At 46.5% G+C, this 27,089-nt stretch overlaps 3 protein-coding genes across 3 annotated transcripts; 2 read left to right on the top strand and 1 right to left on the bottom strand.

The window, feature by feature from the left end:
- The first annotated feature begins 664 nt into the window (after nt 1-664).
- Nucleotides 665-10,748, top strand: LOC130387216 (solute carrier family 2, facilitated glucose transporter member 1-like). The gene is made up of 11 exons (XM_056596232.1): nt 665-682; nt 3,420-3,512; nt 4,348-4,508; nt 5,244-5,484; nt 5,876-6,038; nt 7,466-7,653; nt 8,205-8,309; nt 8,651-8,752; nt 9,095-9,298; nt 9,709-9,899; nt 10,045-10,748. Exons 1-10 carry the CDS (start codon nt 665-667, stop codon nt 9,895-9,897), a joined length of 1,464 nt encoding a protein of 487 aa, XP_056452207.1. The 3' UTR covers nt 9,898-9,899; nt 10,045-10,748.
- Nucleotides 10,749-11,093: 345 nt separating this feature from the next.
- Nucleotides 11,094-13,554, top strand: LOC130387243 (trafficking protein particle complex subunit 6b-like). Its single transcript, XM_056596261.1, has 6 exons — nt 11,094-11,412; nt 11,512-11,579; nt 11,763-11,880; nt 12,067-12,150; nt 12,341-12,434; nt 12,824-13,554. Exons 1-6 carry the CDS (start codon nt 11,332-11,334, stop codon nt 12,853-12,855), a joined length of 477 nt encoding a protein of 158 aa, XP_056452236.1. The 5' UTR covers nt 11,094-11,331; the 3' UTR covers nt 12,856-13,554.
- A 1,874-nt stretch (nt 13,555-15,428) lies between these two features.
- Nucleotides 15,429-26,789, bottom strand: LOC130384581 (semaphorin-3F-like). Its single transcript, XM_056592879.1, has 17 exons — nt 26,658-26,789; nt 23,356-23,516; nt 22,839-22,901; nt 22,367-22,486; nt 21,858-21,951; nt 21,377-21,496; nt 20,632-20,777; nt 20,127-20,241; nt 19,515-19,584; nt 19,295-19,439; nt 18,574-18,796; nt 17,750-17,838; nt 17,405-17,446; nt 17,150-17,307; nt 16,809-16,876; nt 16,446-16,570; nt 15,429-15,860 (listed from the first exon to the last, which is right to left on the bottom strand). Exons 1-17 carry the CDS (start codon nt 26,773-26,775, stop codon nt 15,429-15,431), a joined length of 2,289 nt encoding a protein of 762 aa, XP_056448854.1. The 5' UTR covers nt 26,776-26,789.
- Between the last annotated feature and the right edge of the window lie 300 nt (nt 26,790-27,089).

Below are 27,089 nucleotides of genomic sequence, written 5' to 3'. Positions count from 1 at the left end.
CATATAAATTCTGTAAAATACATTACAGATGCATCGGTTGAGTTGGAATTCCCCAATGAAGCATTCATTGAGTTTGTTAGAACCGGACTTAAAGGAGTATCAATTATAAAGTATTATACATAAATCTGAAAAATATGGTAAGCATTCCCAGCAGACTACTAAAGCCAAATGGGAAAAGTAACTGACTTTACAAAGACAAATCAATGAACCCATGTTAGGCTTCCAAATGATGAAACTGCACTCTGCAGTAACGGTTTGCAGTAAATTGGAGTTACCGTTAGTTGTATCTCTCCCCAGTTCTTCCCTAAAGCATGATTCACCGTTCAGTTGTAAATGCGCTCCCAGTCCACAGCCAATCAGAAGCCCCCGATGGCGCTAATGGAATTAACCTGCTTATTCTTAACGCTGAAGAGCCATTGTGTGCCGAGATAAACACGCGAGAAACAAATAGAAGACACCCATACTCTCTCTGGGATAAAAGGATAAATGGAATTTAAATCGAAACAAATCTTAACTTCAATTCAGAACATGGATCACTTTTACGAGTAGCAGAGTCTACATTGGATTTGCTACATTCTGCGCCATTTATAAGAAAGCCAAGTAGCCCATCTCTGCTATTGAGAAATAGGCCTACTTCTATTTTGTTTCACTCCAAACAGCCACTATGGAGTGCAGCGATCAGGTACATTTACGCAATCGATTCATGATAGTTGAATAGGCACATAGTTAATATCGGTCCAGTTTTATGATTGATGATGTGTGGGTTAAAACGCGCACGTCGTTGGTCTGAACGAGGGAAGAATCACTTGTCCTGTCCTGAAAGATAACTAGTTTTATTATATCTATTATGATTTGCCATTTTTATTATGTAACACATAGGCTACCACATCTGTGGTATATGTGGTATACAGTGTCTGTGTCTTGTCTGTTTTGAACTACTGCTCATACAATATTCGAAAATGCTATTTAAAAGAGGCAAAGTGATTCGTATTATAATTTTAAAATGAAATCCACAACTGTCCATCTCTCCTAGATATTTCTGATTGATCTGCACAGAGTTGGTTGTCGGTGTGTGTTTTGTTGTAGTTTTATGCATACACTTCGTGGCACAGATATTTTACAACTGCTTTTATCCCTTTTATCCCTGTTTATCCAGTTTTTTTACCCTTTATATTTTTTATACAAACATACATCTCATGTCATATATATCTCACATCACCTGAGCCTTCAACAACACCAAACAATTAGCAAGCTCAGTAAAATACATTACCACACTTTCACTTTAAGTGACGTAGGCTAAGTGAAAGCGTAAAACCAGGAACCCGTTCACACGAAAGCATGTGACGTGGAATCCTCCACCGCACCATCCCACCTCTTGCACGCACTTGCGCTTAACGCCCCGTGCCCACTACCTCCGTCAGTTGTCCGTTGCCCATTGACTTTGAATGGGGACGGTCGCGCAATGCATTGTGGATCCGTCCGTTGACTTGGAGCGTTCGCCACCGTCAGAAAGTTGAAAAATGTTCAACTTTTTCGGCAGCGACGGTTCCGTCATCCAATCAGATCGCGTATGCAAATTTAAGCACTGTGACGCGACTCGGGCTCTGACGATACTGGAAAGGGGGAAAGCGGGTCTTCTTGCCTCGCAACAAGCAGGAAGAAGCGGGAAGAACCCGGCGAAGCGATTTGATTGGGTGACGGTTGCCTCTGCAAAGACTACTCCCCCATCCGTCAGCCACGCCTTCCCACGTCCGTTGACTGACGGTGCAGTGGGCACGAGGCGTAAGGGCTTTTTATGGTTCCACGTTCCCGCAACGCAAGGGCGTTTCGGACCCTCCTTGCGTCCACCGCAAGGGCCGGACGTGCGCCTCCCAAAAATCGTAACCTCCAGTACGACGCAGCAGCAAGGAACCATAAACGTTCACGACTGCCTCGCGTCTGCGTGGTCATTGCGATGCGGGAACGTGGAACCATAAAAGCCCAGTCAAATAAATGACTCCAGTATCTCCAGTTGTTAAAGGTCCAGAGACTGTTGGACCAGCGGTTCCCAGCCTCTGACTTTAGGTGAACCACTGAATTGTCATCAAGACCTTTACGGGACCACCACATATTCAAATACTAAAAAATATATAAAAACACACAAGTATAGTAATAAAAGTAATGGTAAAAAAAAAATAGAATATATTTATTTTTAATTATCCTCTTCATTTTATCATAGAAACTAGATGGTGTCTATTTGAGGAATAAAATCCCACTCCCACCAGCCGTACCGGTACGCGTACTACAGTTTGAAAACACAGGTGGTGTTCGACATTCTTTAGACCTTTTTGGCATGGCGACTACGGTCACCTCACATGACGTAGCCGTTGATCCTTCCTGAAGCCGCACACGTCTCCATAGTTACCACTAAGAAATGCCTATTAGCACTTAGCATTTGCATTTCCAACACACAAGCAGGATTACAGCGCTATTACCGGCCGGGTGATGTAATCTGTGAGAGGCTTCGTGCATCTATATTGGGACACCGGTACGGCCAGCTGACAACAGCAGTACGGACAGGTGAAAACACCTGTACTGACGGCTGACAACACCTGTACAGACAGGTGCCAACACCTCTACAGACCGGTGACAGCACCTGTACAGACAGCTGACAACACCTGTACAGCCAGGTGACTACACCTGTACAGAAAGACACCTGTACAGACAGGTAACAACACCTGTACAGACAGCTGACAACACCTCTACAGACAGCTGACAACACCTGAACAGACAGCTGACAACACCTGTACAGACAGTTGACAACACCTGTACAGACAGCTGACCACACCTGTACAGACAGTTGACAACACCTGAACAGACAGCTGACAACACCTGTACAGACAGCTGACAACACCTGTACAGACAGCTGACAACACCTGTACAGACAGTTGACAACACCTGTACAGAAAGACACCTGTACAGACAGGTAACAACACCTGTACAGTCAGGTGACAACCCCTGTACAGACAGGTGCCAACACCTCTACAGACCGGTGACAGCACCTGTACTGACAGCTGACAACACCTGAACAGACAGCTGACAACACCTGAACAGACAGCTGACAACACCTGTACAGACAGCTGACAACACCTGTACAGACAGTTGACAACACCTGTACAGACAGCTGACAACACCTGAACAGACAGCTGACAACACCTGTACAGCCAGGTGACTACACCTGTACAGAAAGACACCTGTACAGACAGGTAACAACACCTGTACAGACAGGTGACAACACCTGTACAGACAGGTAACAACACCTGTACAGAAAGACACCTGTACAGACAGGTAACAACACCTGTACAGCCAGGTGACTACACCTGTACAGCCAGGTACACTACAGACAACTGACAACAATGTGTTTCTTATTTTACTACCAGTTAACCCTGCCGTTGCTGTTTGCCGTGGGGACTGCTGTGATTGGCTCGTTACAGTTTGGCTACAACACTGGCGTCATCAACGCCCCTCAAATCGTGAGTACACATCGCCATGGAAATCACCCTGGGAACACAAACAAATCAATCACAGTTATCCATATGTATTCATTTGAATGCTGAGGTTATCTAAATAATCCACCACTAGCTCGAAAAATAAAAAAGTTGAAAGGCAAAATCCTTTTTTTCTTACTGCTGTAACTCATATTGTGATAACAAGGTTGGGGTTAGATCAGTGTGGTCAGAACATTACACCTCCACCCATTCAAATTACGAAAAAGATATGTTTTAGCCATTATATGAGCTTATCGTTACCTCATTCCTTTCTCCTGGCCAAACAGTCCCTGCTCTAATATAATAGAACAAAGAGAGTCAGGGAAGGATTCATTTAAAGTAAGATTACTTGGCAGAAATGGTCAGCAATTAATGCATGTAAAAATCCTTCCTGTTGTTCCTTTGAAATATATATACATATTCAACAAAAATACCACACAATAACGGATGACAAATCTTTATCGTCAAGCCACTTAGGCCAACTAGCATAATGGGCTTTCCAATTGAACTTGGATTCATTGTGAAGTCTATAGGATTATGTGTTACGTAAGCCCCTCCATCTCGTTCCTAGTCTACAGCTGTTGTTTAGCTGTGCTGTTCTCTATTTTTTTTTATATAATAACAGAAAATAACGCATTGTTGGACTTTCACTCAGAATGGCAGTTTAGCTTACATTCACAAGCATTTATGAAAAACGAACCACTTGTCATTCACATGTTTGCAGAAGTCTGACCTAGATATAGTCCTTCTCCTCCTTAAAATGAATAATCGAATAACGCTGCCCTTTATCGACGCCTACGTTCCCGTCACCCACCACCAGATCATCGAGGGCTTCTACAACGAGACGTGGACCAGCAGGTACTCGGAGCACATCTCCCGGACCACCCTTACCACGCTGTGGTCCACCTCCGTCGCCATCTTCTCCGTGGGCGGCATTGTTGGCTCCTTCTCCATGGGCCTCTTCGTCAACCGCTTTGGCAGGTATAGGACCGAGAGCTTAAACAGAGAAGGACTGGGACTCTACCACGGCCATAGGCTGCGGAACAGGCTGCCAGTAGAGATCAGAGCTTCTTCAGACTCATTATTACAAAGTAAACTGTTTACACGGTTTGGAAGTTGCTGTTGGATGAATCATCCTACTTTTTGTAGTTTTTCCGGTCTCTTTGTAGTTTTTAGATTTAGATTTAGTGGGTCTTATTTATTGTTGTCTCGTTAAGCCTTTCGTAACCTGCTTTTCTAACTAAACGGTTCCACACAAATAAAGTCATTATTATTTTTAACTAAGACAAACCATCTGTTGAACATGTGTTTATTAAAGGTGAAATATTATACCACCAGGTGTGAGTGTGATTAGCTGTTACAAGCCTTTTTGAAAATCGGTCTCTTCTGACATCACAAGTCGGGCGTGTCCACATAGATGCGTGCTAGATAGATCAGTCTACCAGCCTAGCCACTGGACTGCAGCAAACGTTGCTCATCTAGCTGTCATACATCTAGGCGGACACGCCCACATGTGATTTCAGAAGAGGCCGATTTCAAAACGGCTAACTCCTCACCCCTCACACTCCTCACACTTGGTGGTATAATGTCACCTTTAAACGTCTCTACACAAATAAAGCCATCAGTATTTTTACGCAGACAAACCATCTGTGTAACATGTGTTTATCAATGTCTTAAGTCCTGCGTTTTCCTTTTTTTCCATCCTTCCCACCCAAGGCGTAACTCCATGCTAATGGCTAACGTGCTAGCCTTCGTGGCGGCCGCCTTCATGGGCCTGTCCAAGGCGGCGGCGTCCTGGGAGATGCTGATCGCGGGCCGCTTCATCGTGGGCCTCTACTCCGGCCTGTCCACGGGCTTCGTGCCCATGTACGTGGGGGAGATCGCCCCCACGCCGCTGAGGGGGGCCCTGGGCACGCTTCACCAGCTGGGGGTGGTCCTCGGCATCCTCATAGCACAGGTAGGGCGGCTCGATTGTGGGAAAGATCATAATCACGATTATTGTGGTCAACATTGAAATCACGATTATACAAACGATTATGTTCGAGTTAAGAACATGATGCGATGTTCAGCCTTTCTCTCAGATAAACACTTTGTATGAAAGGTTCGGATGTTGGGTGAAATGGTCAGGCAAATGACGGTAAAACTGTGGCTAACTCGTATGTGTCTGTCTGCCTGCCTGCCTGTCTGTCTGTCTGTGCGTGCGGTGTCTGTCTGTGCATGCGGTGTCTGCCTGCCGGCCTGTCCGTCTGTGCGTGCGGTGTCTGTCTGTGCGTGCTGTGTCTGCCTGCCTGTCTGTCTGTGCGTGCGTTGTCTGTCTGTGCGTGCGGCGTGCGGCCCTCCCGCTCCAGATCTTCGGCCTGGAGGGCCTCCTGGGGAACGCGTCCCTGTGGCCCCTCCTGCTGGGCTTCACCTGCGTCCCGGCACTGGTGCAGTGCGTGCTGCTGCCCTTCTGCCCCGAGAGCCCCCGCTTCCTCCTCATCAACCAGAACCAGGAGAGCAAGGCGCGAAGCGGTTAGACACTAGGGGTGTAAGAACATATCGATACACTCCCGACTACTCCTGGATTCTACGTTGTTCCACTCAGTCGATGTGTTCATTTAAAGATTAAAAAACAAAAGCACTATCAAAAGCGAGTCCTAATGACTGTATAGTAACAAGAAGTTAAGGGAGAGATGCATGCTGGTTCTGTACTGGTGTGTTTACGTTGGGTCTCTGGTCTCTTGGCAGAATGGTTCTGTACCAGTGCGTTTACTGTATGTTGTGTCAATTCATTGAATTTATAGAGCGCTTTTATTTTCTGGAAACTCAAAGCGCTTACAGTGAAGGGGGGGAACCTCACTCACCACCACCAGTGTGTAGCACCCACTCGGGTGATGCATGGCAGCCAATCAGCGCCAGAACGCTCACCACACACCAGCTTGAGAGTGAGGGAATTAATGAATAGGCCAATTATACAGGGGGATAATTAGGGGGCCAGATTGAATGAGCCTGGTTAGGCAGTTTTAGCCAGGACACCGGGGAATCCCCTACTTTGCGACAAGTGCCCTGGGATCTTTTATGACCTCAATGAGTCAGGACCGTCTCCTCCGAAGGACGGCACCTTCCACAGCACAGTGTCCCCATCACTTGCACTGGGGAATCGGGGATTGATGTTTTTGGCCAGAGGGAAGAGTGCCACCTACTGGCCAACACCCGACACCCCTTCCAGCAGCAACTCAGTGCTCCCAGTTGGTCTCCCGTCCAGTACTAACCAAGCCAACACCTGCTTAGCTCCGGAGATTCAGCTAAGGCAGGGTTGCCATTGGTCTGGCTGCTGTTTACGTTCGGTCTCTCTTGTTCTGTACCAGTGTGTTCATGTGGTGTGTCTGTGGTTCTGGACCAGTGTGTTAACGTTAGGTGTCTGTGGTTCTGTACCAGTGTGTTTTTGTGGTGTGTATCTGGTTCTATACTGGTGTGTTGACATGTGTCTCCTCATTCTGGTTCTATACCGTTGTGTTGACATGTGTCTCCTCTCTCTGGTTCTGTACCGTTGTGTTTACATGTGTCTCCTCTCCTCTCTCTGGTTCTGTACCGTTGTTTACATGTGTCTCCTCTCTCTGGTTCTGTACCCTTGTGTTTACATGTGTCTCCTCTCTCTGGTTCTATACCGTTGTGTTGATGTGTCTCCTCTCTCTGGTTCTATACCGTTGTGTTGATGTGTCTCCTCTCTCTGGTTCTGTACCGTTGTGTTTACATGTGTCTCCTCTCCTCTCTCTGGTTCTGTACCCTTGTGTTTACATGTGTCTCCTCTCCTCTCTCTGGTTCTGTACCGCTGTGTTGACATGTGTCTCCTCTCCTCTCTCTGGTTCTGTACCGCTGTGTTGACATGTGTCTCCTCTCCTCTCTCTGGTTCTGTACCGTTGTGCTCACATGTGTCTCCTCTCTCTCTGGGCACCCAGTGCTGGAGAAGCTGCGTGGTACTGAGGACGTGCGTGACGACATGCAGGAGATGCAGGAGGAGAGCCGGCAGATGGCGAGGGAGCCGGCCGTGACCATCCCGGAGCTGTTCACCACGCCGGCCTACCGCCAGCCCATCTTCATCGCCATCATGCTGCAGCTCTCCCAGCAGCTGTCCGGTATCAACGCTGTACGTCCAGAACACACAGACATAGAGAGACGCATGCAAACACACACACAGACGCACACATGCACGCACGCACACACACACACATACACACACACACACACACAGACACACACACACACACACAGACGCATAGAGAGACGCATGCAAACGCAAACGACGCAGAGACACATGCACGCACGCACGCACACACACACACACACACACACACACACACACAGACGCATAGAGAGACGCACGCGAACACACACACAGACGCAGACACATGCACGCACGCACACACACATACACACACACACAGACGCACGCACAGAGGCAAACGCAAACACAGACACACACACACACACACACACACACACACACACACACACACACACACACACACACACACACACACACACACACACGGTGAGCTGAAGGGTATCTTGACCATTATCAATCCCATCGTGTATACCAATTGATTCCTCGGGTAATAACTTTAAATGTGGTAGCATGGACCAAAGTGCAGCTTTGCAGCCTAGCCCTAACTCAGCGGTTTGTTGTTGTGGCGACAGGTGTTCTACTACTCCACGGGGATCTTCCTGCGTGCGGGGGTCCCACATCCCGTGTACGCCACCATCGGGGCGGGCGTGGTCAACACCGCCTTCACCGTCGTCTCGGTAAGTGTTACGGTTATAGTTTTACTTCCTACCCTCGGGACCTTAAATGGGTTGATTTAAAAAGGTTGTTTCACACTTAAGCTAAACTACTTGAATTATTTATCATTCAACTTTTGTGTTTTATTTTATTTTATTTATTTATTTTTCCTATTGTAATATGTATGTAAAAGTGACGTTGGATTTCTACATTTAAAGATAAGCTATCCATGGAGCCTCACTTCCCACATAACTCTATGCGCTTTGCTAAACCTTGGATTTAATTCAATGATTTATTAATAACCGGTCCGGGATCACTTGAATGCCTTAACATTGAACATTGTACATGTTGCTGTGTGTTTCAGCTGTTTATTGTGGAGCGTGTGGGCAGGAGATCTCTACATCTGGTCGGCCTGATGGGCATGGCTGTGTCTGCCGTGCTCATCACCATCGCCATGGCACTACTGGTAAGTCAGGACGATGGGAAAGTTTAATGTATACATATGTAGGATGCCGTTAAACTTGAAATGTGTTTCCCTGAAATCTGCCCTTTTAACTTCAACTCAAAGGGCTTTTAACTTGAACATGTCAACATAAATTGCCTCACATGCATTGACGTATAAATCTAAAAGCAATTGCTTTGCATACGATTATTAAATAAACTGCATTTATGTCTCACATTTTTAACCCGTGGCGGTAGAGTAGAACCAGTAGAGTTAGGCGTCTTGCTCAGGGACACCTCGAAACTTCGCTAGGAGAAGCCGGGGATCGAACTAGCATCTAACTCTCCCCCCTACCGCCCCCTCCAGGACCAACTGTCGTGGATGTCCTACGTTAGCATCGCGGCCATCTTCTGCTTCGTGGCCTTCTTTGAGATCGGCCCGGGGCCCATCCCCTGGTTCATCGTGGCGGAGCTCTTCAGCCAGGGGCCCCGGCCGGCAGCCATGGCCGTGGCCGGCTTCTCCAACTGGTCCGCCAACTTCCTTGTAGGCATGGGCTTCCAGTATGTGGAGGTACATGGGGACTCGTCCATCTGTGCATTGATTGATTGGTAGTTGGATTGAATGATTGATGGGAGGTTTAAAATCCTATTAAAAATATGTGGATGTTTGAATGACGTTTATCGGGTATTTGGGTTTATTTTGTGTTTGCCATTATTAAGCTTTGAGCAAAAATCGTAATTGCTGTCTGCTCCGAAAAAAGGACCTTGCCTTCGCACGTCCACTCAAAATCAATTGAGAAAGCAAATTGTTTTTAACGCCTGTTTTTGTATACTTGCCCAGCCCCTCTTTATTCTCCAATAACTCTCAAAAACCTGAAATAAACTTCTTTATAGCCCTGCTTGGAACCGCCACATAAATCACCACAGATCCAAAACTTGAACTGACATCTCTGTGTTCAATGTCTATTTTGGTTACCGTAGCAACTGTGTGGCCCCTACGTCTTCATCATCTTCACGGTGCTGCTCCTGGGCTTCTTCGTGTTCACCTACCTCAAGGTGCCGGAGACCAAGGGTCGCACCTTCGACGAGATTGCGTCGAGCTTCCGTCACTCCGCGTCGGGCGAGTCGTTTGGGAAGTACACCACAGAGGAGTTCAACAGCGACATCTAGAGGTGACGGATGATAAGTGGCGTTGAGAATTTGATTATCTTACAAAAAACATGGATAAACCACTTGAAAGGTTTATCTGAATCCTTTTCCTCGAATACGAATTATTAAATTTGATGATTTTTTCTAACATACATTTATTTTGTCTAGGTCTGGGGTCTGGACGTGTTGGAAACAGTTAAACAGAAATGTTTTGATTCTTATTTTTTTATTGCAGTTCTACACATCATGCACTGTTCAAATAAGATTGTATTAAAAGCTTGCGTTATAGATCACAATGTTTACTAGGTAAGCAACCTTTATCCCAGTTCGGCCTACATTATTCCTTGCTACATTGCAAGAATGCCAAGTTGAATCAGAATGAGCACCTTAGCACGCTAGGGAATTTAATACATGAATCGTTTATTGTATAATAATATGGTTATTTATTGGATTCAGGATAATTTAAGAGTGAAGAAAAGACAAGGGTTAGGAGCATAAGAGAAGAGTGTAAAACTGGTCTCATGTGTTTCCATTGGAAAGTCAATTTTCTTGTGAGGTTCCAAATTAAATTGAATTTACACTGTTGTAAGATTAGTCCCTTAACTTTTGAAGAATTCAGCAGTCTCTTTTGCTCTAGATTTAATGGATCATGTATACATCGTTTGTATTATGTATGTGTTATTCATCATTTGTATTATTTATTTTGTTTATGTGAAAGAGTCATTCGTTTTTTCATCATCAGATCTTCTTGGAATATTTCGTCCATTAAACATAAGGAATGTATTGGTATCATTAGGTAAAAGCTCTTGATCAGCACTTTAAATAGTATTGGTTTTTGCTCATAGTAATCATGATCACAATACGTTCAATATCACAAGATTTACCCAAACAAATTGTAAAAATGTTAACAGTAGGTGCGGATAAGCAGATTTGTGTTTATTTTTTATATAAAAAGTTGAAATTGTGAATTGTTGCTTTTTGCTTTGTATAAATAAAGTTCCAACAAATACAGCCATCTATATAGACGTCTGCTACTTGCCTGAACATTATTCCTTATAAAACTGATTCATTAATGCAGCAGTCGATGGCTTCTGAGCTGTTCTTTCTTAAATATACAGTTTAACTGATCGGTTCCAATAATGTAAGTAGTGTTATTCCACAAAGCGTATATATTTTCGTCAACCATATCAAACAGGCAATGCTACGGCCTTTCCGGTGTTTCAATGAGGACCCCTCCAGTCAGATGTTTATTTTGCTTTTTACAGTGAAGTGTTTCGTTTATGAGAGCTGAACATGACCTCTTATTACGTCCTACATTGTATTTAAAAACATGTAGTCTTACCGAAGGGTCATATCAACCTTCGGTATAGCTGTCATTCAGCATTGATCACTTTTTACGGGGACACTTTCCCATCTTCTGTGACGTTAGATCAGACGTTAACACCAGCCTCTCAAATGGCAGACGAAGCACTTTTCCAGTTTCTGCACAGTGAATTAATACAGTACATTTATAAATCTGGTGCAAATGGAGAGACGGTAAGAATCTCTCGGTATTATAAATAAAGTACATTTTATCATTGCCATGTGCGTTTCATTTCGGCTACTGACATCTATGTTGGTTGACGGTATCCACAGGAGAATGGTAAAAACATCACCAAATTGGAAGCAATGGGATTCAGGGTCGGGCAAGGACTCATAGAGAGGTAAATCTTTCTGTAGTTCAGTCAGCTCTATACGGTCTATGATGCCAACGGCAAATACTATAAAACTATAATACTTGGATATTATAAGACCAGTTTGGACAACATCGTGGAGGTACCTTTTGAATTGAAGTACTGGATGCATCACTACATCCATTGTATTTGAATGTCTCCCTGGTAATATAGGTTCACCAAAGAAACGCCACGCTTTAAAGACGAGCTGGACGTTATGAAATTCATCTGCAAGGACTTCTGGACTTGTTTATTCAAAAAGCAAATTGATAACCTCAGAACCAACCACCAAGTGAGTCCAACCTTACCGTTCAAGGGAAATATGATCCACAAGAAAATTATATTCTAGAACATTTGAAACACTCGTACATTGGACACAGGTTTGTTGTGAAATGTATATCTGATGAACGTTTTCATTATGAAGCTCCCTTAATAGCCACAGATCTGTATAAAGCTATGATACTCCTCTCCATCCCAGGGGATCTACGTACTACAAGACAATAGCTTCCGATTACTCAGTCAGCTGTCAGCTGGGAAGCAGTATTTGGAACATGCCCCCAAGGTGAGTGTATTCAGTTCAAATATCAGTACAACATGTTATATCCATTCAAACAGAGAGCATGAAACTGCCATGGTCTTGGTGTCATAATCAAGGCCTTTTATACAAGATTGTTGAAGACAATACATCATATACTGACCAAAAAAAACATGTTAAAAAAACGTATGAATGTAATGGTGTTTGCGTGTTGCAGTATTTGGCGTTCACCTGTGGTCTGGTGAGGGGGGGGCTGTCCGACCTTGGATTGAAGAGTGTGGTCACAGCCGAGGTGGCTGGCATGCCTGCATGTAAGAAACAATGGCAACCTTTTAGTTCTTGAGCAGCAGCCTTCTAAACTGTTCTAGTCTGTTTGTTATTATGGTGAAGAACCATTCCTCGGACAGAGTTGACTTCGTAGGCTTGTTTAATAATTTGAAAGTAGAGTTCTCTCATTACATCTGAAACAAAAATCCTTGTGTTTCAATCGCAGCCAGCGATTGTGCCAGATGCACATGTACAGCTGCACGCGACATGTTCAAAAATGGTCCCTCTTAATTGTAATAATAAAATCATTAGATCTTCATTATTTAATTTTGTATTCATCGAATAAGCTACACTAGCAAGTGTTTATAATTTAGAATAAATTAATAAATCCGATTTTGTCAGTGATATTTACCGTACGCGTGTGTCTGTGTAGGTAAATTCCAGGTTATGATCCAGAAGGCGTAGCGTCCACAGAAGAAGCAGCATTGATGTCCACAACAGAGCCTCACCCTGCCTATACAACCTCACTGTGTCCATCTGCATGCAGGGTCCTCACTAACAGCCATTACTAAGGCAGCAACATACTTTAAACTAGCTTGCCTGTAGCTACACCCAGCTAACCCCCCCACCACCCCTCCCTCCTACTGGGGTTTCATGTCGTAGCTTGTTTTAATGCTAACGAAGAGTAATTGCAATATCCAACCCGGAAATCAGAGTAATTTGCACCTAATCTTTTCTTTTTCAAGATGTGTCATTTTGTTTTTAAGATGTTGATTTAGACTAATAGTTATCACAATTAATTAATGAAGCGAGTTAATTGTACAAAATATACCGCTTACGTATGCAAGTATTCATGTTGGAACAATGCTTTATAAATGAACTCAATATTAGCTTAACGCTTCAAAGTTGCAGTTATTCTCTAAAGGGCCACCAAAGTATTTAATCCAGGTGGAAGAACGGAGAGAGTGGGATGCCAACAGTGGGATGCCAAGTCGCCAACCACTGTTCCCTCTAAGTTCCTCCACCTCTAAGAGTATTGATTGGAAAATGTTTTATGTGACCTTCATGAATGAATATGATTTATGCTTTCTGGAGCATCACTGCACAAAGGTAACAGAGAAATTAAATTAATATACAAATACACTGACTAAAATGTATGTTATTTCGACCATGGCCTGGGTGAACAGTGTAAAGTTGAACTATGTCCTTGATGCCATACCTGAAGTCATTGCCTCTCCAAAACGCCCAAACTTCCACAACCTGGTTTCCATGGATACCGTTCTGCCAAGTCAGAACAGATCTCAGCGACCGCCGATTTTCTGATTTGAAACATTAGTTACATATCGTCAACGTTAATTGTAACTCCATATAGCCGAGTAGTTTTGTAGCATTACAATGTTTATTGAAATTACAATAATTGTATATTTGTGACAGTGGTTATGAACAAGTGCAGAGAGACACACACACATAGGTAAAACCAAAACATTGGATATCTTGAGTCAGCTTAAACAACAATTGTACGACCCATATCGTAACATACTGATCCACTCACGTAATGTATAGAAGGCAGTAGTAAGATATTTATTATGAACAATATGGCTTAAGCCACTACGAGCACAGCAACCCATCAAGCATTACACAGAATAGTATGTAGATCAACTACAAATAAAAAAGCACAACACGTTGATTGAAAGTTCAGTATCTAGAAGAATGGCAAAACACAATAAATGTTCTTATTTTAATAAGAAATCAAAACACCTCGTTTGGAGATTGCGTCACCAGCTCAAGGCAGGGATGACCTTCTATCCCATAATATTAGTAACAGCATCCTCATTGAAACATTTAAAATTGTTGAATAGTTGTTAATTATTACAGAAATTATTTTGACAAACCACTTTTTTTTTTACTGCCTCCACCATTGCCCCTGTACAACTTAGTATTTTTTTAATGTGTAATAATATAACATTATTTTCTTTTTATAAAAATAGGTAGACTTAAAAATATTTCCATTTTGGTAAAACTTAAAGAAATAGGACTCTATTCGTCATACTAAATGGTCCATTAAAACAAAGCACAAACAAAATCACCCTTATTTAAAGTAATACAATATAAAATATGTTCCTTTTACATGCTTAACCCTTGATCACTAGTAAATGGGGAAAGAATATATTTCTTTACAGCTTCAACAAATGAAGGGGTGAAGTTTTTTTGTGCAACAAGTAAACGATTACTTGTGAGTACTTCCCTTAGTCCCTTTACATTTTGTTCCCATGTGCAGATCCCAGCAAGCCACATTTATATTACATGAACGAAATATGTATATGTCGTTTGCGTTAAAGGTGACATTTTATACCACCAGGTGTGTGATTAGCCGTTACAAGCGGTTTCGAAAATCGGCCTCTTCTGAAATCACAAGTAGGCGTGTCCACCTAGATGTGTGCTGGATAGAGCAGTCTACCAGCCTACCCAGTGGACTGTAGCAATTGTTGCTCATCTATCCATCATATATCTAGGTGGACACGCCCACTTGTGATGTCAGAAGCGGCAGATTTTCAAAACGGCTTGTAATCACACACCTGGTGGTATAATATGTCACCTTTAAATCTCATCTTCTCTTATCATTGTTAGGTGTCATTTTGGAAAAATCAGCGGTAGCATGTGTGCATTCTCGATCAAGCCTGAACTGTACGCTGTCGTACAGTCTGACTAGTGATAGCTGTGTGCTAGCCATGCGCTAGCGATGTGCTAGCCGTGTGCTAGCCATGTGCTAGCCTGAAGGAATGAGAGGGCGGGGTAGTAGGCTGCTTGTGGGGGAGGAGGAGGTTGTGGTTACAGCCTGCGTGGGAAGGAGGAGGAGGAGGAGGGGGGCGTAGTTACAGCCTGCGTGGGAAGGAGGAGGAGGAGGAGGAGGAGGAGGAGGGGGGCGTGGTGACAGCCTGCGTGGGAAGGAGGAGGAGGAGGAGGAGGAGGGGGGCGTGGTTACAGCCTGCGTGGGAAGGAGGAGGAGGAGGAGGAGGAGGAGGAGGAGGGGGGCGTGGTTACAGCCTGCGTGGGAAGGAGGAGGAGGCAGCAGCGGCAGGCTTGCAGCCGGAGCCCCCGGCCTCGGCGTGCCGGCGGTGGGTACGCTTGGTGCTCCGCCCGGGGCACAGCTCCTCCAGGTAGGCCCGGCAGTACTGGCCGATGAGACGCACCTCCGCCTGGGAGGCGGCGGAGGCGGCGGCGGCGGCGGTCCGGGGGTCGGCGGCGGCCGGGGGCGCGGCCTCGTGCGGCTGGCGCTGCAGCGGGGGCACGTCGGTGGCGGTGAGCGCCTCCACGATCTCGCGGTCCAGGATGCGCAGGGCGATGCGGGCCACCGTGTGGCGGTAGTTGTTCTCCGTGGCCTGGCAGTGGTAGACCCCGGCGTCCGCCTGCACCAGCTCCTTCAGCAGCACGCCGTGGCCCGTCTTCAGCACCTCGTGCTCCCGGTTCAGCTGGGGGGGGGGGGGGGGGGGGGGGATACACAGGACACATTCTCATTGTGGATCCAAGGTGGTTAATTGTCACATGCACAATTACAGAAACAGTCACCCGCAACGAAATTCTTGAGTCTAAGGCTCCTTCAACAGCGCAATATAAAGAGAAAAAGTACAATCTGGATGCATGTCATTAAAAGGGGACATATTATACCACCAGGTGTGAGTGTGATAAGCCATTACAAGCCGTTTTGAAAATCTGCCTTTGTCCGCCGAGTTGGCTGCTGGATAGATGAGCAACGTTTGCTACAGTCCACTGGGTAGGCTGGTAGACTGATCTATCCAGCACACATCTAGGTGGACCCGCCCACTCATGATGTCAAAAGAAGCCTGATTTCCAAAGCGGCTTGTGACGGCTAATCCCGATCACACCTGGTGGTATAATGTGGGACCTTTGATGACATGCATCTAGAATGTACTGACGGTAAAAGGGTAAAAGCCTCTTTGGGTAAAAAGCCTGTGATGTCCCCGGTGGTAGTGAACGGGAGGGGATGCTTTCAGTGCAGTGTGTCTGCGGACCGCCGTGCCACCGGCTCCACTCACCAGCTTCCTGCGGCCGTCCTTCTGCAGCAGCCACTTGACGCTGGCCTGCGGAGAGCGGGGCTGGCACTCCAGGAACACGTTGCTGCCCTCCACGCCGAACTGCACCGCTTCACGCAGACGCTTCTCTACCGGACGCACGCGCACGCGCACACACACACACACACACACACGCACACACACACACACACGTCTCAACAAGGGCTGTTTGAATCATCGCTTTGCATTACCGTCTCACTCCTGTCGTTTTCCCGTACATCGTTTCTGTCGGATAAACTGAATGAGTCGAGTTTGTGTTTTGCTTGGATTCAGACTTCCTGTGCGGCAGAGTGTTTCTAGAGTGTGTCGTCCCGTCGGTCACGGTACCTTTGGTGTTGAAGCCTCGACACTGGCTCAGGGGGTCTCCGTGCTTCACGTCCTGTCTCCTACTGCGCCTGAGGAACGCGACAAACAACACGCTTTAGAAGACGGTGACCATTTGTAGAATGTCAAAAATATAATTCAATTTTTTTCGAGAATTTTTTTAATTGTACAATTCTAACATCCTTGAAAAAATCTAATTTTCCCCAAAAAAAAAAAAAAGTTTTCTGTTTTTAAAATATTTTTTTAATAAACAATAATTGCATCAAACAATAAACTCAAGGCGTGGAGGTGATGGGGAGCTCAAGGTGAACCCCTTTGGACCGCGTCAGTGTTTGACCCCTGACCTCTTGGCCGAGGGGGTGAAGGAGGCGCAGGTCTCCCCGTCCCAGGCGCAGTAGGGGTCCCGGGCCAGGCAGCAGTCGGAGCAGGCGCGGCCGTACACCCCGCAGCGGTGCAGGGACACCTGGGTCAGGCCGCGGTCCGACGTCACGTACAGCTGTTGCTGCACAGCGGAGGCAGAGGGAGACGTGCTGAGCTCTGGTGTGTGTAATCCCTGGAGAGGTGCATGCTGAACGGCTGAATCGAAACGTGTCCCTTACCCGTTTGGATGAAAGCCTCATCGTTTTGATCGTCGTCGGGGTCTGTAGAGAAAACAACGGGGACCGGAGTGAGGGTTAATAAGCAGGACTTCAAGATAGATAGATAAGAACTTACATGAGAAATTAACTTATTACAGCAGCCCATGGAATATAAAAAGATGCAATCATAAAAAAGTTAAAGTAAAAGTTATAGTATGTCCAGCATACAAGAAATAAAGAAACAGTACCATGCCATACATGTACACGACTAAGTGTTACACAACAGTTGAGGTTAAATGTTAGCCTCAAAGTAACGATTGTGATGTCCGGTTAAGAGTGATGGTGAAAAATAACTGACGGCGTTACCCTGAACACCTCCACCTCCTCCAGGATGAGCTGCTCCGTGCTGCTGGCGTCTTTGGGGAGAACGATGACCTTCTGCACCGTCCCCCGATCTGGAGAAAGACTCTTTTAGCCGTGTACTTCTCCACAACAAGTTAGATGTTCAACATAATAAACAGAATACGGAGCCTTAAACCGTCTCTCGGATCTAAACAGTGCTTTAAAACCCAAACCCATGATTGCAGGAGATGTGATACTGTCATTATGCTAACTGAGTATAAGCAAAGCACATCCGTAGCAAAGTGAAATACGAGAAACAAAATCGTTTCCTGTTAGTATATATGACTATACCTTGTATAGTCATTCCAATGTTATGGTATTCTCAGCATCCGTTGTAAGTCACTTTGGATTCAAGTATCCACTAAATTGAAAGAACATGTGATATTCAAACAACTATTTGGACCTTGCCAAATACACAGAAAGGCCTTAAAATGCGTCTGCATGTTTTGTGTGAAGCCTTGGTGCATGCCATACTACAATGTAACACACTATCTTTTAAGGCCCAATCCCATTTCTACCCCTTACCCCTTCCCCTTACCCCTCCCCCTTGTTTTGAAGGGGGAAGGGGGAAGGGGAAGGGGAAGGGGAAGGGGAAGGGGAAGGGGAAGGGGAAGGGGAAGGGGAAGGGGAAGGGGAAGGGGTAGAAATGGGATTGGGCCCAAGTATCAATCTCTGCAACATGCGCAATGTGTTGCAGTTTGGGGCGGGGCCACCCCAAGCGGTCTCTCCATGGGGGGCGGAGCCGACCCAACCTGCCTCTCCCCGGGGGCGGAGCCACCCTGACTCACCTGTTCCCAGGAAGAGCACCTCGTACTTCCCGTCGGTGGCGTCCACGATGTCCACGGCGATGGAGGTGAAGCGGTGGTCCCCCGCAGTGCTGAGCACCAGGGGCCGCTTGTGCAGGGGGTACACCGGCTGGTACATGAGGGGGTGCGCCCGCACGAAGTTCACCGCCTCGTCAGAGAACTCCTTGGTGGAGCGCAGCCCCGGGGTGAACGTCCCCCCGGGGCACTGCAACAGAGACACACGTCAACAACAACAACAACAACAACAGCAACAGCCACGTTGACGCAACAACAACGTCCTCATCAACAACATCATCGTCGTTGACGACAGCATCATAATCAACACCGACAAAAACAATGTCAGTATCAACCGCAATGTAGAAACCATGACGTCAACAACAACCTGATGATGACAACGACAAAGTCATCAACCACAACGTTATAACCACATCATTTAAACATCCACACAGAGATGACGATAAGAACAAAACAACAGTGCCATTGTCGGACATCAAGAAAACTGAACTCAAACCTAAATAAATGAGGTGAATCAGATGGGGCAACACGCTGAACGTTTGCTTGTTTATGTCGTAGTTTGTTTGTGAATTTGTACCGCGATAGTAAGCACTTCTAATCTTGGATCTTCAAAAGAGATCTGAGTGAAATGCCTGGCTTAGCGTTAACACAGCAACAGGGGAACACCGAGACGACTGCAGGGTCTCACCGTGCCGGGACGGGGGTAGGGGATCTTGCCCGTGTAGGGGGTCCACTGGTAGTTGTGTCCGTGTTTGTGAGAGAAGGGGCCGTTGAAGACGTTCCTGATGTCGGACATGGCGTACACGCACACCGCTGAGCCTTTAAACACCGACCTGAACCAAAAGGACACCGCAAGTAAGAAAAACACATCTCCTTCTATAAACGGGCGTTCCTGTTGCCCTGCTTACCCAGCGGTGGCGAACACACCGTACACAACCGGATTGCGGGCGTCTTGCGTGGGCAGGATGAACACGTCCCCTGGAGAGGTTAGGAGATTCTGTGTTATAAGGAGCTTCCACTCAGCTTCTTAACGCTGAGTTTACACTTTATCATTTCTATTTTTGAATACTATATGTTCGTCTGGTCTTGTGCATACTTTAGAATTTAGTTTAGCATTAACCTTAGCGTCTATTTTTGTTTTGTACTTTACATTTTTTTTGTATTGTATTTTTATCCTGTGTTTTTCCACTGCTGCTGGGCTGTTGCAGCAAATAAAATACTCCTACGGGCGATTAATGAAGTTGTATCTAATCTAATCCAAAGCAGCCATTAAAAGGAGAACCAAGCTCCCTGTCCCGTCCTTTAAATAGGTTTTATTCATGCTGGGTTTAAATGCCCCTCAACCCAGTTTAATCAAGCAGAGGATGAGTGCGACCCATCAACTCCATCGACAATGACCGGGGAACCACATCAGCCAATCGGAGGTAATGCATGCAATAGCATGTGTTAACCTATAGAGGGAACCCTCTGATGCAAACCAATCTGAAAGCGGTTTGGGATTCCTTTAGTGGTGGACCTACTCAGCTCGTCGAAGTGCGTCTCCACCCCGTCGCCCCCGGTTACAGAGCACACCAGCCGCGCCTTCAGGAAGGTGGTCCACTTGTTGACCAGCGACCTCTGACCTCCGTCGTCGTTCTGCAGGTCAAAACCAGAGGTCAAGGTTGATTCATGGTGGTTATGTCTCAGACTATCGTGGTGCTCAGGTTTTTGGGGGTCAGGTGGTTAGGGCAAGGTGGATGGTGTTCAGGAGTTAGATAGGGTTAAGTGCTAAGTGTTTAAGCGGTTTGTTTTGAGATGACGGGTTAGATAGTTAGTGTTAGATGGTTAGGAGCTAAAGGATTAAGTTAGGAGGTTAGGTTTTGGAGGTTAGGTCGGAGGTTCTTCACCAGAGAGAAGTGGCCCACCATGACGGGGTTAGGGTTAGGGGGTAAGGGGGTCCTCACCAGACAGACCCGGCCCACCCGGGACACCATGATGGGGTTAGGGTTAGGGGGATAGGGGGTTAGGGGGTAAGGGGGTCCTCACCAGACAGACCCGGCCCACCCGGGACACCATGACGGGGTTGTTCCCCCCGGTAGAGTCCAAGCTCTTCTCCCTGAAGAAGAAGTAGAGCTTGTCGTCGTTGGCCTGCGTGCTGTCCGGGATCTTCTGGATCTTCACAAACACCGGCTCTAGGGGTCAGAGGTCAGTCCATAGGAGGGGGAGGAGGGTTGTTAGTGAGTGAGTGAGTGTTCATGTAAGAGATGAATCGATACTAATGTGAACAAGTTGGATGCTTTTTTGATTTTATGGCATTTATGTTGCCCTTATGGACATAACATTAAAGAGAGAGACCGGGAGGCAGCTTGTAGAAGAGATGGAGCTACACAGCTAGCGCAGGAAGCGGGAATCGAACCCGGGTCGCTACAAGGCCAGAGGCAATCCCACACCATCCCTCATATCATATCATTACATGTACATGGGTCTGGTCTGGTCTGGTCTGGTCTGGTCTGGTCTGGTCTGGTCTGGTCTGGTCTGGTCTGGTGGGGGTCTGGTCTGGTCTGGGTCTGGTCTGGTGTGGGTCTGGTGTGGGTCTGGTGTGGTGGGGGTCTGGTCTGGTCTGGGTCTGTTGTGGGTCGGGTGGGGGTCTGGTCTGGTCTGGTCTGGTGGGGGTCTGGTCTGGTGGGGGTCTGGTCTGGTCTGGTGGGGGTCTGGTCTGGTCTGGTCTGGTCTGGTCTGGTCTGGTCTGGTGTGGGTCTGGTCTGGTCTGGGTCTGGCCGTGGGGAGCTACCGTTGAGCCAGCGGGAGTCGTACTGCTCCGTGCGGACCGCGGGACGGTCCCCCAGCGTCCTGAAGATAGCCGGGTCCGTCCCCATGAAGTCCACGTGGACCCCCGCATACAGGTTACCGTCTAGAGAGAGAGAGAGAGAGAGAGAGAGAGAGAGAGAGAGAGAGAGAGAGAGAGAGAAAAACAGAACAAAACAGAGAACAAAACAGAGAGGGAGAGACACAGACGCAGAGACGGGGACAGAGGGTGAGAGAGACAGAGAGACACAGAGAGAGAGAGAAACATAAGAGAGACAGAGAGAGAGAGAGAGAGAGAGAGAGAGAGAGAGAGAGAGAGAGACAGAGAGGGAGAGAGAGAGACAGAGACAAACCATGGGATAGGGCTTGTTGCTAGGGTAACAATACAGCGTTTTGATGTTAAAGACCCGAAGACAAAAACCAAGGAAAGGCCACACATCAGAGTGACCGAAAAGAGTGAGACTGACTGATGAGCGTGGCGGCGTTGGCCCGCCGGGGGTCGTACGAACACTTCCCCTTCCCAGAATCCACCTGGCCAGGAACCAGCCTGAACACGTAGTCCTGGAGACGGAGAGAACACGGCCGTTGTAGAAGTAGTAGTTACAAGGTTAGGGTTATTATTATTTTATAAATCATAGTTATACAGGAAGAGAGAAGCCAGAGGGGGGGGGGGGGGGGGGTGGACGTAACCATGGAGACTGCAGCATAACATGTGTATGAAAAATGAAATAACCTGGTTGAGGGCATGGGTGGGGAAAAGCCATGGTTGTGTGTGCGTGTAGGCGCGTGCGTGTGTGCGTGCGTGCGTGCGTGCGTGTGTGTGTGTGTGCAGGCCTTTGAGTGTGTGTGTGTGTGCGTGTAGGTGTTTGAGCGAGAGTGTGTGTTTGTAGACGTCTAAGTTTGTGTGTGTGTGCGTTTCAGTTTGTGTTTGTGTTTGTGCGTGCGTGCGTGCGTGCGTGCGTGCGTGCGTGCATGCCTCTGCCCTCCAGCCCCGGTTGATGAAGGTGCAGACTGGTTTGTAGGCGCCCGTCCCGCAGGTGTACAGGTGGGTCCGGTTCCAGGGCTCCATCAGACGCACGAAGTTGGCACATTCTCCCTGGTCCAGAAACAGGGTTTACGTTCAGAATGATGCTATTATATTTATAATCAAACATCCAAAAGAGCCAGGATAACGGTGCAAGTATTAAGGAAGAGGATAAAAAATGAAAATAGAGAATAGCAAAAGAAAGACAAAACAAAGAGTACATCAAAACAAAGAAGACAAATACAAAAAAATTAAATATACATACAAATATAAAATACAAATTATATGCAAAAATATGAAACAGCATAACTGGTCAACTGATATGAAAGTTCCACAGTAAAAATGCACATAATCACCTCTGATGTGGCATATCAAAGCGCACAGTGAATGACATGAATATTAATGGGGTGAAGGATGGACCGACCTGCCCCCCCTTCCCAGTCATCCTGCACTCCGCTTTCCTCTCTGCAGACGCCGGCCAGTGGATCTGGGGCACGGAGAGACACACAACATGGTTCATCTTCATGATCAACCAGAAGGCAGGCTCCAAGAGTCGTGACGGACTCATCGGGGTAATATCCTCTGGCTTCTTCTTGGCAAACTTTTGTGCGACATTTTCTACAATAAACTAAGCTCTCGCCAGAAATACCTTGCGGGTAATGTGTTTGTTTGTGTTTATCCCCCCCCATCGCACGGAAGTGACGATTCTGTCAACCAAACAACGGACGGCGTGTGTAGCTCCACCTTTTCGGCACCCTTTCAGACCGCTTTGTACCCCAACGGAGGAGTACCGAAAATAGGAGTGACTTCTTTGGGACCCTGCCCAACTTTTGGCGGTGGAAACACCAATATAAGCGAACCGCGTTGCACCGAACCGAACCGCAGCGCTCGTTGTAAACGAGGCATAAGTGAGGGCGGTTCTCAAAGGAGCGGAGGCTTACGATGAGTGGCTCCTTGTTGACGTTGTGCATGTCCAGCGCCACCAGGTACTCCCGGCAGCCCAGGTACAGCCGGCCCTGGTCCTGGTCCATGTGCAGGATCCGGTAGTCGCTGGTGTTGAAGGAGAAGGCGAAGGGCCGGGCCGTCCGCGTCTCCAGCAGCTCTGTCCACACGGCCACACAAACCATCATCACCATCACAAACCATCATCACCATCACAAACCATCATCACCATCATCACCATCACAAACCATCATCACCATCACAAACCATCATCACCATCACAAACCATCACAAACCATCATCATCATCACAGACCATCATCATCATCATCACCATCATCACCATCACAAACCATCATCACCATCACAGACAATCTTCACCATCACAGACCATCATCATCACCATCACCATCACAAACCATCATCACCATCACAGACAATCTTCACCATCACAGACCATCATCATCACCATCACCATCATCAACATCCCAAACCATCATCACCATCACAAACCATCATCACCATCACAGACCATCATCACCATCACAATCATCACCATCACAAACCATCATCACCATCACAAACCATCATCACCATCACAGACCATCATCACCATCACAATCATCACCATCACAAACCATCATCACCATCACAAACCATCATCACCATCATCACCATCACAGACCATCATCATCACAAACCATCATCACCATCACAAACCATCATCACCCACACAAACCATCATCACAATCACAAACCATCATCACCATCACAAACCATCATCACCATCACAAACCATCATCATCATCACCATCACAAACCATCATCACCATCACAAACCATCATCACCATCACAAACCATCATCACCATCACAAACCATCATCAGCATCACAAACCATCACAAACCATCACCAACACCATCACAAACCATCATCAGCATCACAAACCATCATCACCATCACAACCATCATCACCATCACAAACCATCACAAACCATCATCATCATCACAGACCATCATCACCATCACAAACCATCATCAGCATCACAAACCATCACAAACCATCACCAACACCATCACAAACCATCATCAGCATCACAAACCATCATCACCATCACAACCATCATCACCATCACAAACCATCATCACCATCATCACCATCACAAACCATCATCACCATCACAAACCATCACCAACCCCATCAACACAAACACAGACACCACCAACAACACCAACACCAACAGCATTACATCATCAACAACACAGCCACCACCAACAAAACAAAATAACCAACACCAACCCCATCAACGCCAACACAGACACCAGCAACACAACACCAACACAACCATTACCAAGACCACAACCACACCACCATAACCATCCCAATACCACCACCACCAACACCATCACAGGTATGGAGAGGAATAGGGAGTTTACAAAGGGAAAAGAAAATGGACTGTTGGTTGAACTCTACACTAACCGTAGCAAATGAACGTCCTGGAAAGAGGTCTAACATTTGACAATAACCATAAATACTGACACATATTAGAAATGCATGGGAAATGTTGGATGTTTGAGTTTTTTTTTATAAAATAGAACCTTCTATTTGATAGTAATGAAATATCCCCCTCACTGTATTGATAGTCACATTGCATAGCCATGAACTACTTAACATTCATTCTACATGAGGCATGTGACTGTCTTCTCAGGACAGCCTTCAGCCATGTCCTCCGCACGGACCCGGGGAGGCGTGGCCTAACGGCTGCATGTGCATCACGGATCAAAAGACAGAATCCACGGAGCAATCCCAAACATGGCGGCACCGCGGGGCGCGTGGGGTAACCTTTTGTTGGCGGTGAATGTGCACGCGTCTGTCGGCGTGACCGTCTGCCTAGAAAAGGCTCCCATTCTCAGGAGCCGATCCAAACTGGGATCCATCCTGAAGATCAACCGTCTGCTGGCCAGGGTTAGACGAGGGTGTGGACACACACACACACACACACACAAACACACAGAGACTGTGTGTGTGCGTGTGTGTGTGCGTCACAGACACGGGCATGCGCACACACACACGTCAAGCCAACACAAATTAAGCCAATCCAGGCTATTTTTGACGTTAAAGTGAAAGGGACTTCCCAGTACAAGGAGTCCATCAAAGGTTGGCTCTCAGCTTCGCCACGGGGGCTCGAACAGGCGAACCCTGGATTGAAAGGCAAACACTCAAAGTGCCAACCCCTAATGACTGCAGTCATTCAGGTTGGCAGCTCCAGCGTTTTGAAGGCAAATTAAATGGAGCGAGGGGGGGGGGGGGGGGGGGGGGAGCAGCAGCTCAGGATTTTCGGGAGCTGGTCGTCTGGCAACAAGAAGGATGCTGGTTCGATTCCCGGCTCCACCTAGCTTAGTGTCAAGGTGTCCCTGAGCAAGACCCCTCACTCTAATTGCTCCCCAAGAGCTGTCTCCTTGGTTGACTGTGTGTGTGTGTGTTTATGGGTGGATGCGAGGCACTAAATGTAAAAGTGCTTTTAGGGTCTGCAGGATTAAAGTGTGATATAGAGGCAGACCCAATGTCTGACAACATCGGTCAGACAGAGATGGAGCCAGATGATTCTGCGGTCTTCGGTTGGACTTCATAACCGGCTCATCTCCAAACCGACATGGTTCCGGAGCGACATCACCTGCTAAAGCCTACCGTGCCGTGGTCGGGGGCAGCTGTCCCCACTAAACACACTGTCAGTGTACACAGTGCATGGAAAACAAGCCACTCACATTGGGCATTGAGTTTCATACAGCCGGGAACATGCCGACAGAATATACATTAACTGCTGTTCATGTACATTAACAGTGCCTGAGATCCTCGGGAGAGAGAGACAATTTGAAGATGGTGGTTGAAAGAAATATGATAAAAGACACTGTTTTTTCAGAATGGCATTGATTGGGGCCAGATGTCAGAAGTCACCAGTCAGAAAGCAAACGCAAGCTGCAGTTTGAGTACTTTGGGTGCTTGATTTACCTTGATGATTTGATTTTAAATATACTTTATTTATTCTAGATTTTATGGTGCAACGTATTGTATGTTTAAAATTGCTATATTCTTTAAATAGTTGACCCTTGACTTGCATAAGAATTTAATCTCCAGCACAACGTTGTATTATTATGCTGTGCATTTGATGATAAAACCCTTTGACCTTGTGAAATACAAATGTTTCAAAATTGCTATAATGTATACTGGGCCAGTATGTTTGAATGAATATCATAATAATACACTGTTTTCCATCATAGAAGGAGAAAAGAATCCATCTTACCCTTGTAGGACAGATACACCCTGGGGGCTGCCTGGAAGTCACCATGGCAACAGTACACACAGCATCCCAAAAAGTACAGGAGAGAGGGGAGTAGCGGGGGGACGTGGCCGGTTGCCATGGCGAGGAGAGCAGCGTTTCCCTTTGGGGATTAAAGGAGAAAGGTTAAAATCAATGTAGATCTAGAGATACAGAGACACCCGTTGTCAATGGTTGAACACTGAATCTAAAAAAAAAAAAAAAGGGTCAATATTATACAAAAAACCTCCCTTGCCTTTTCTTTCTACCCTAGGCAGAGTTAGAACTGATACTCCTGATGTCGCAGAGTACATCCAGTGACATCATTATTAACAAACAATTTAATCGGATTGAGTTGGCATTTCCCTTTCCACACCCGGTTTCCGTTTTCTTATTCCCGAATCAAGGAATAAAAGA

Source organism: Gadus chalcogrammus, chromosome 1, assembly GCF_026213295.1.
Source record: "Gadus chalcogrammus isolate NIFS_2021 chromosome 1, NIFS_Gcha_1.0, whole genome shotgun sequence".
Taxonomy (NCBI): Eukaryota; Metazoa; Chordata; class Actinopteri; order Gadiformes; family Gadidae; genus Gadus; species Gadus chalcogrammus.
This window is presented reverse-complemented; position numbering and strand designations above follow the sequence as displayed.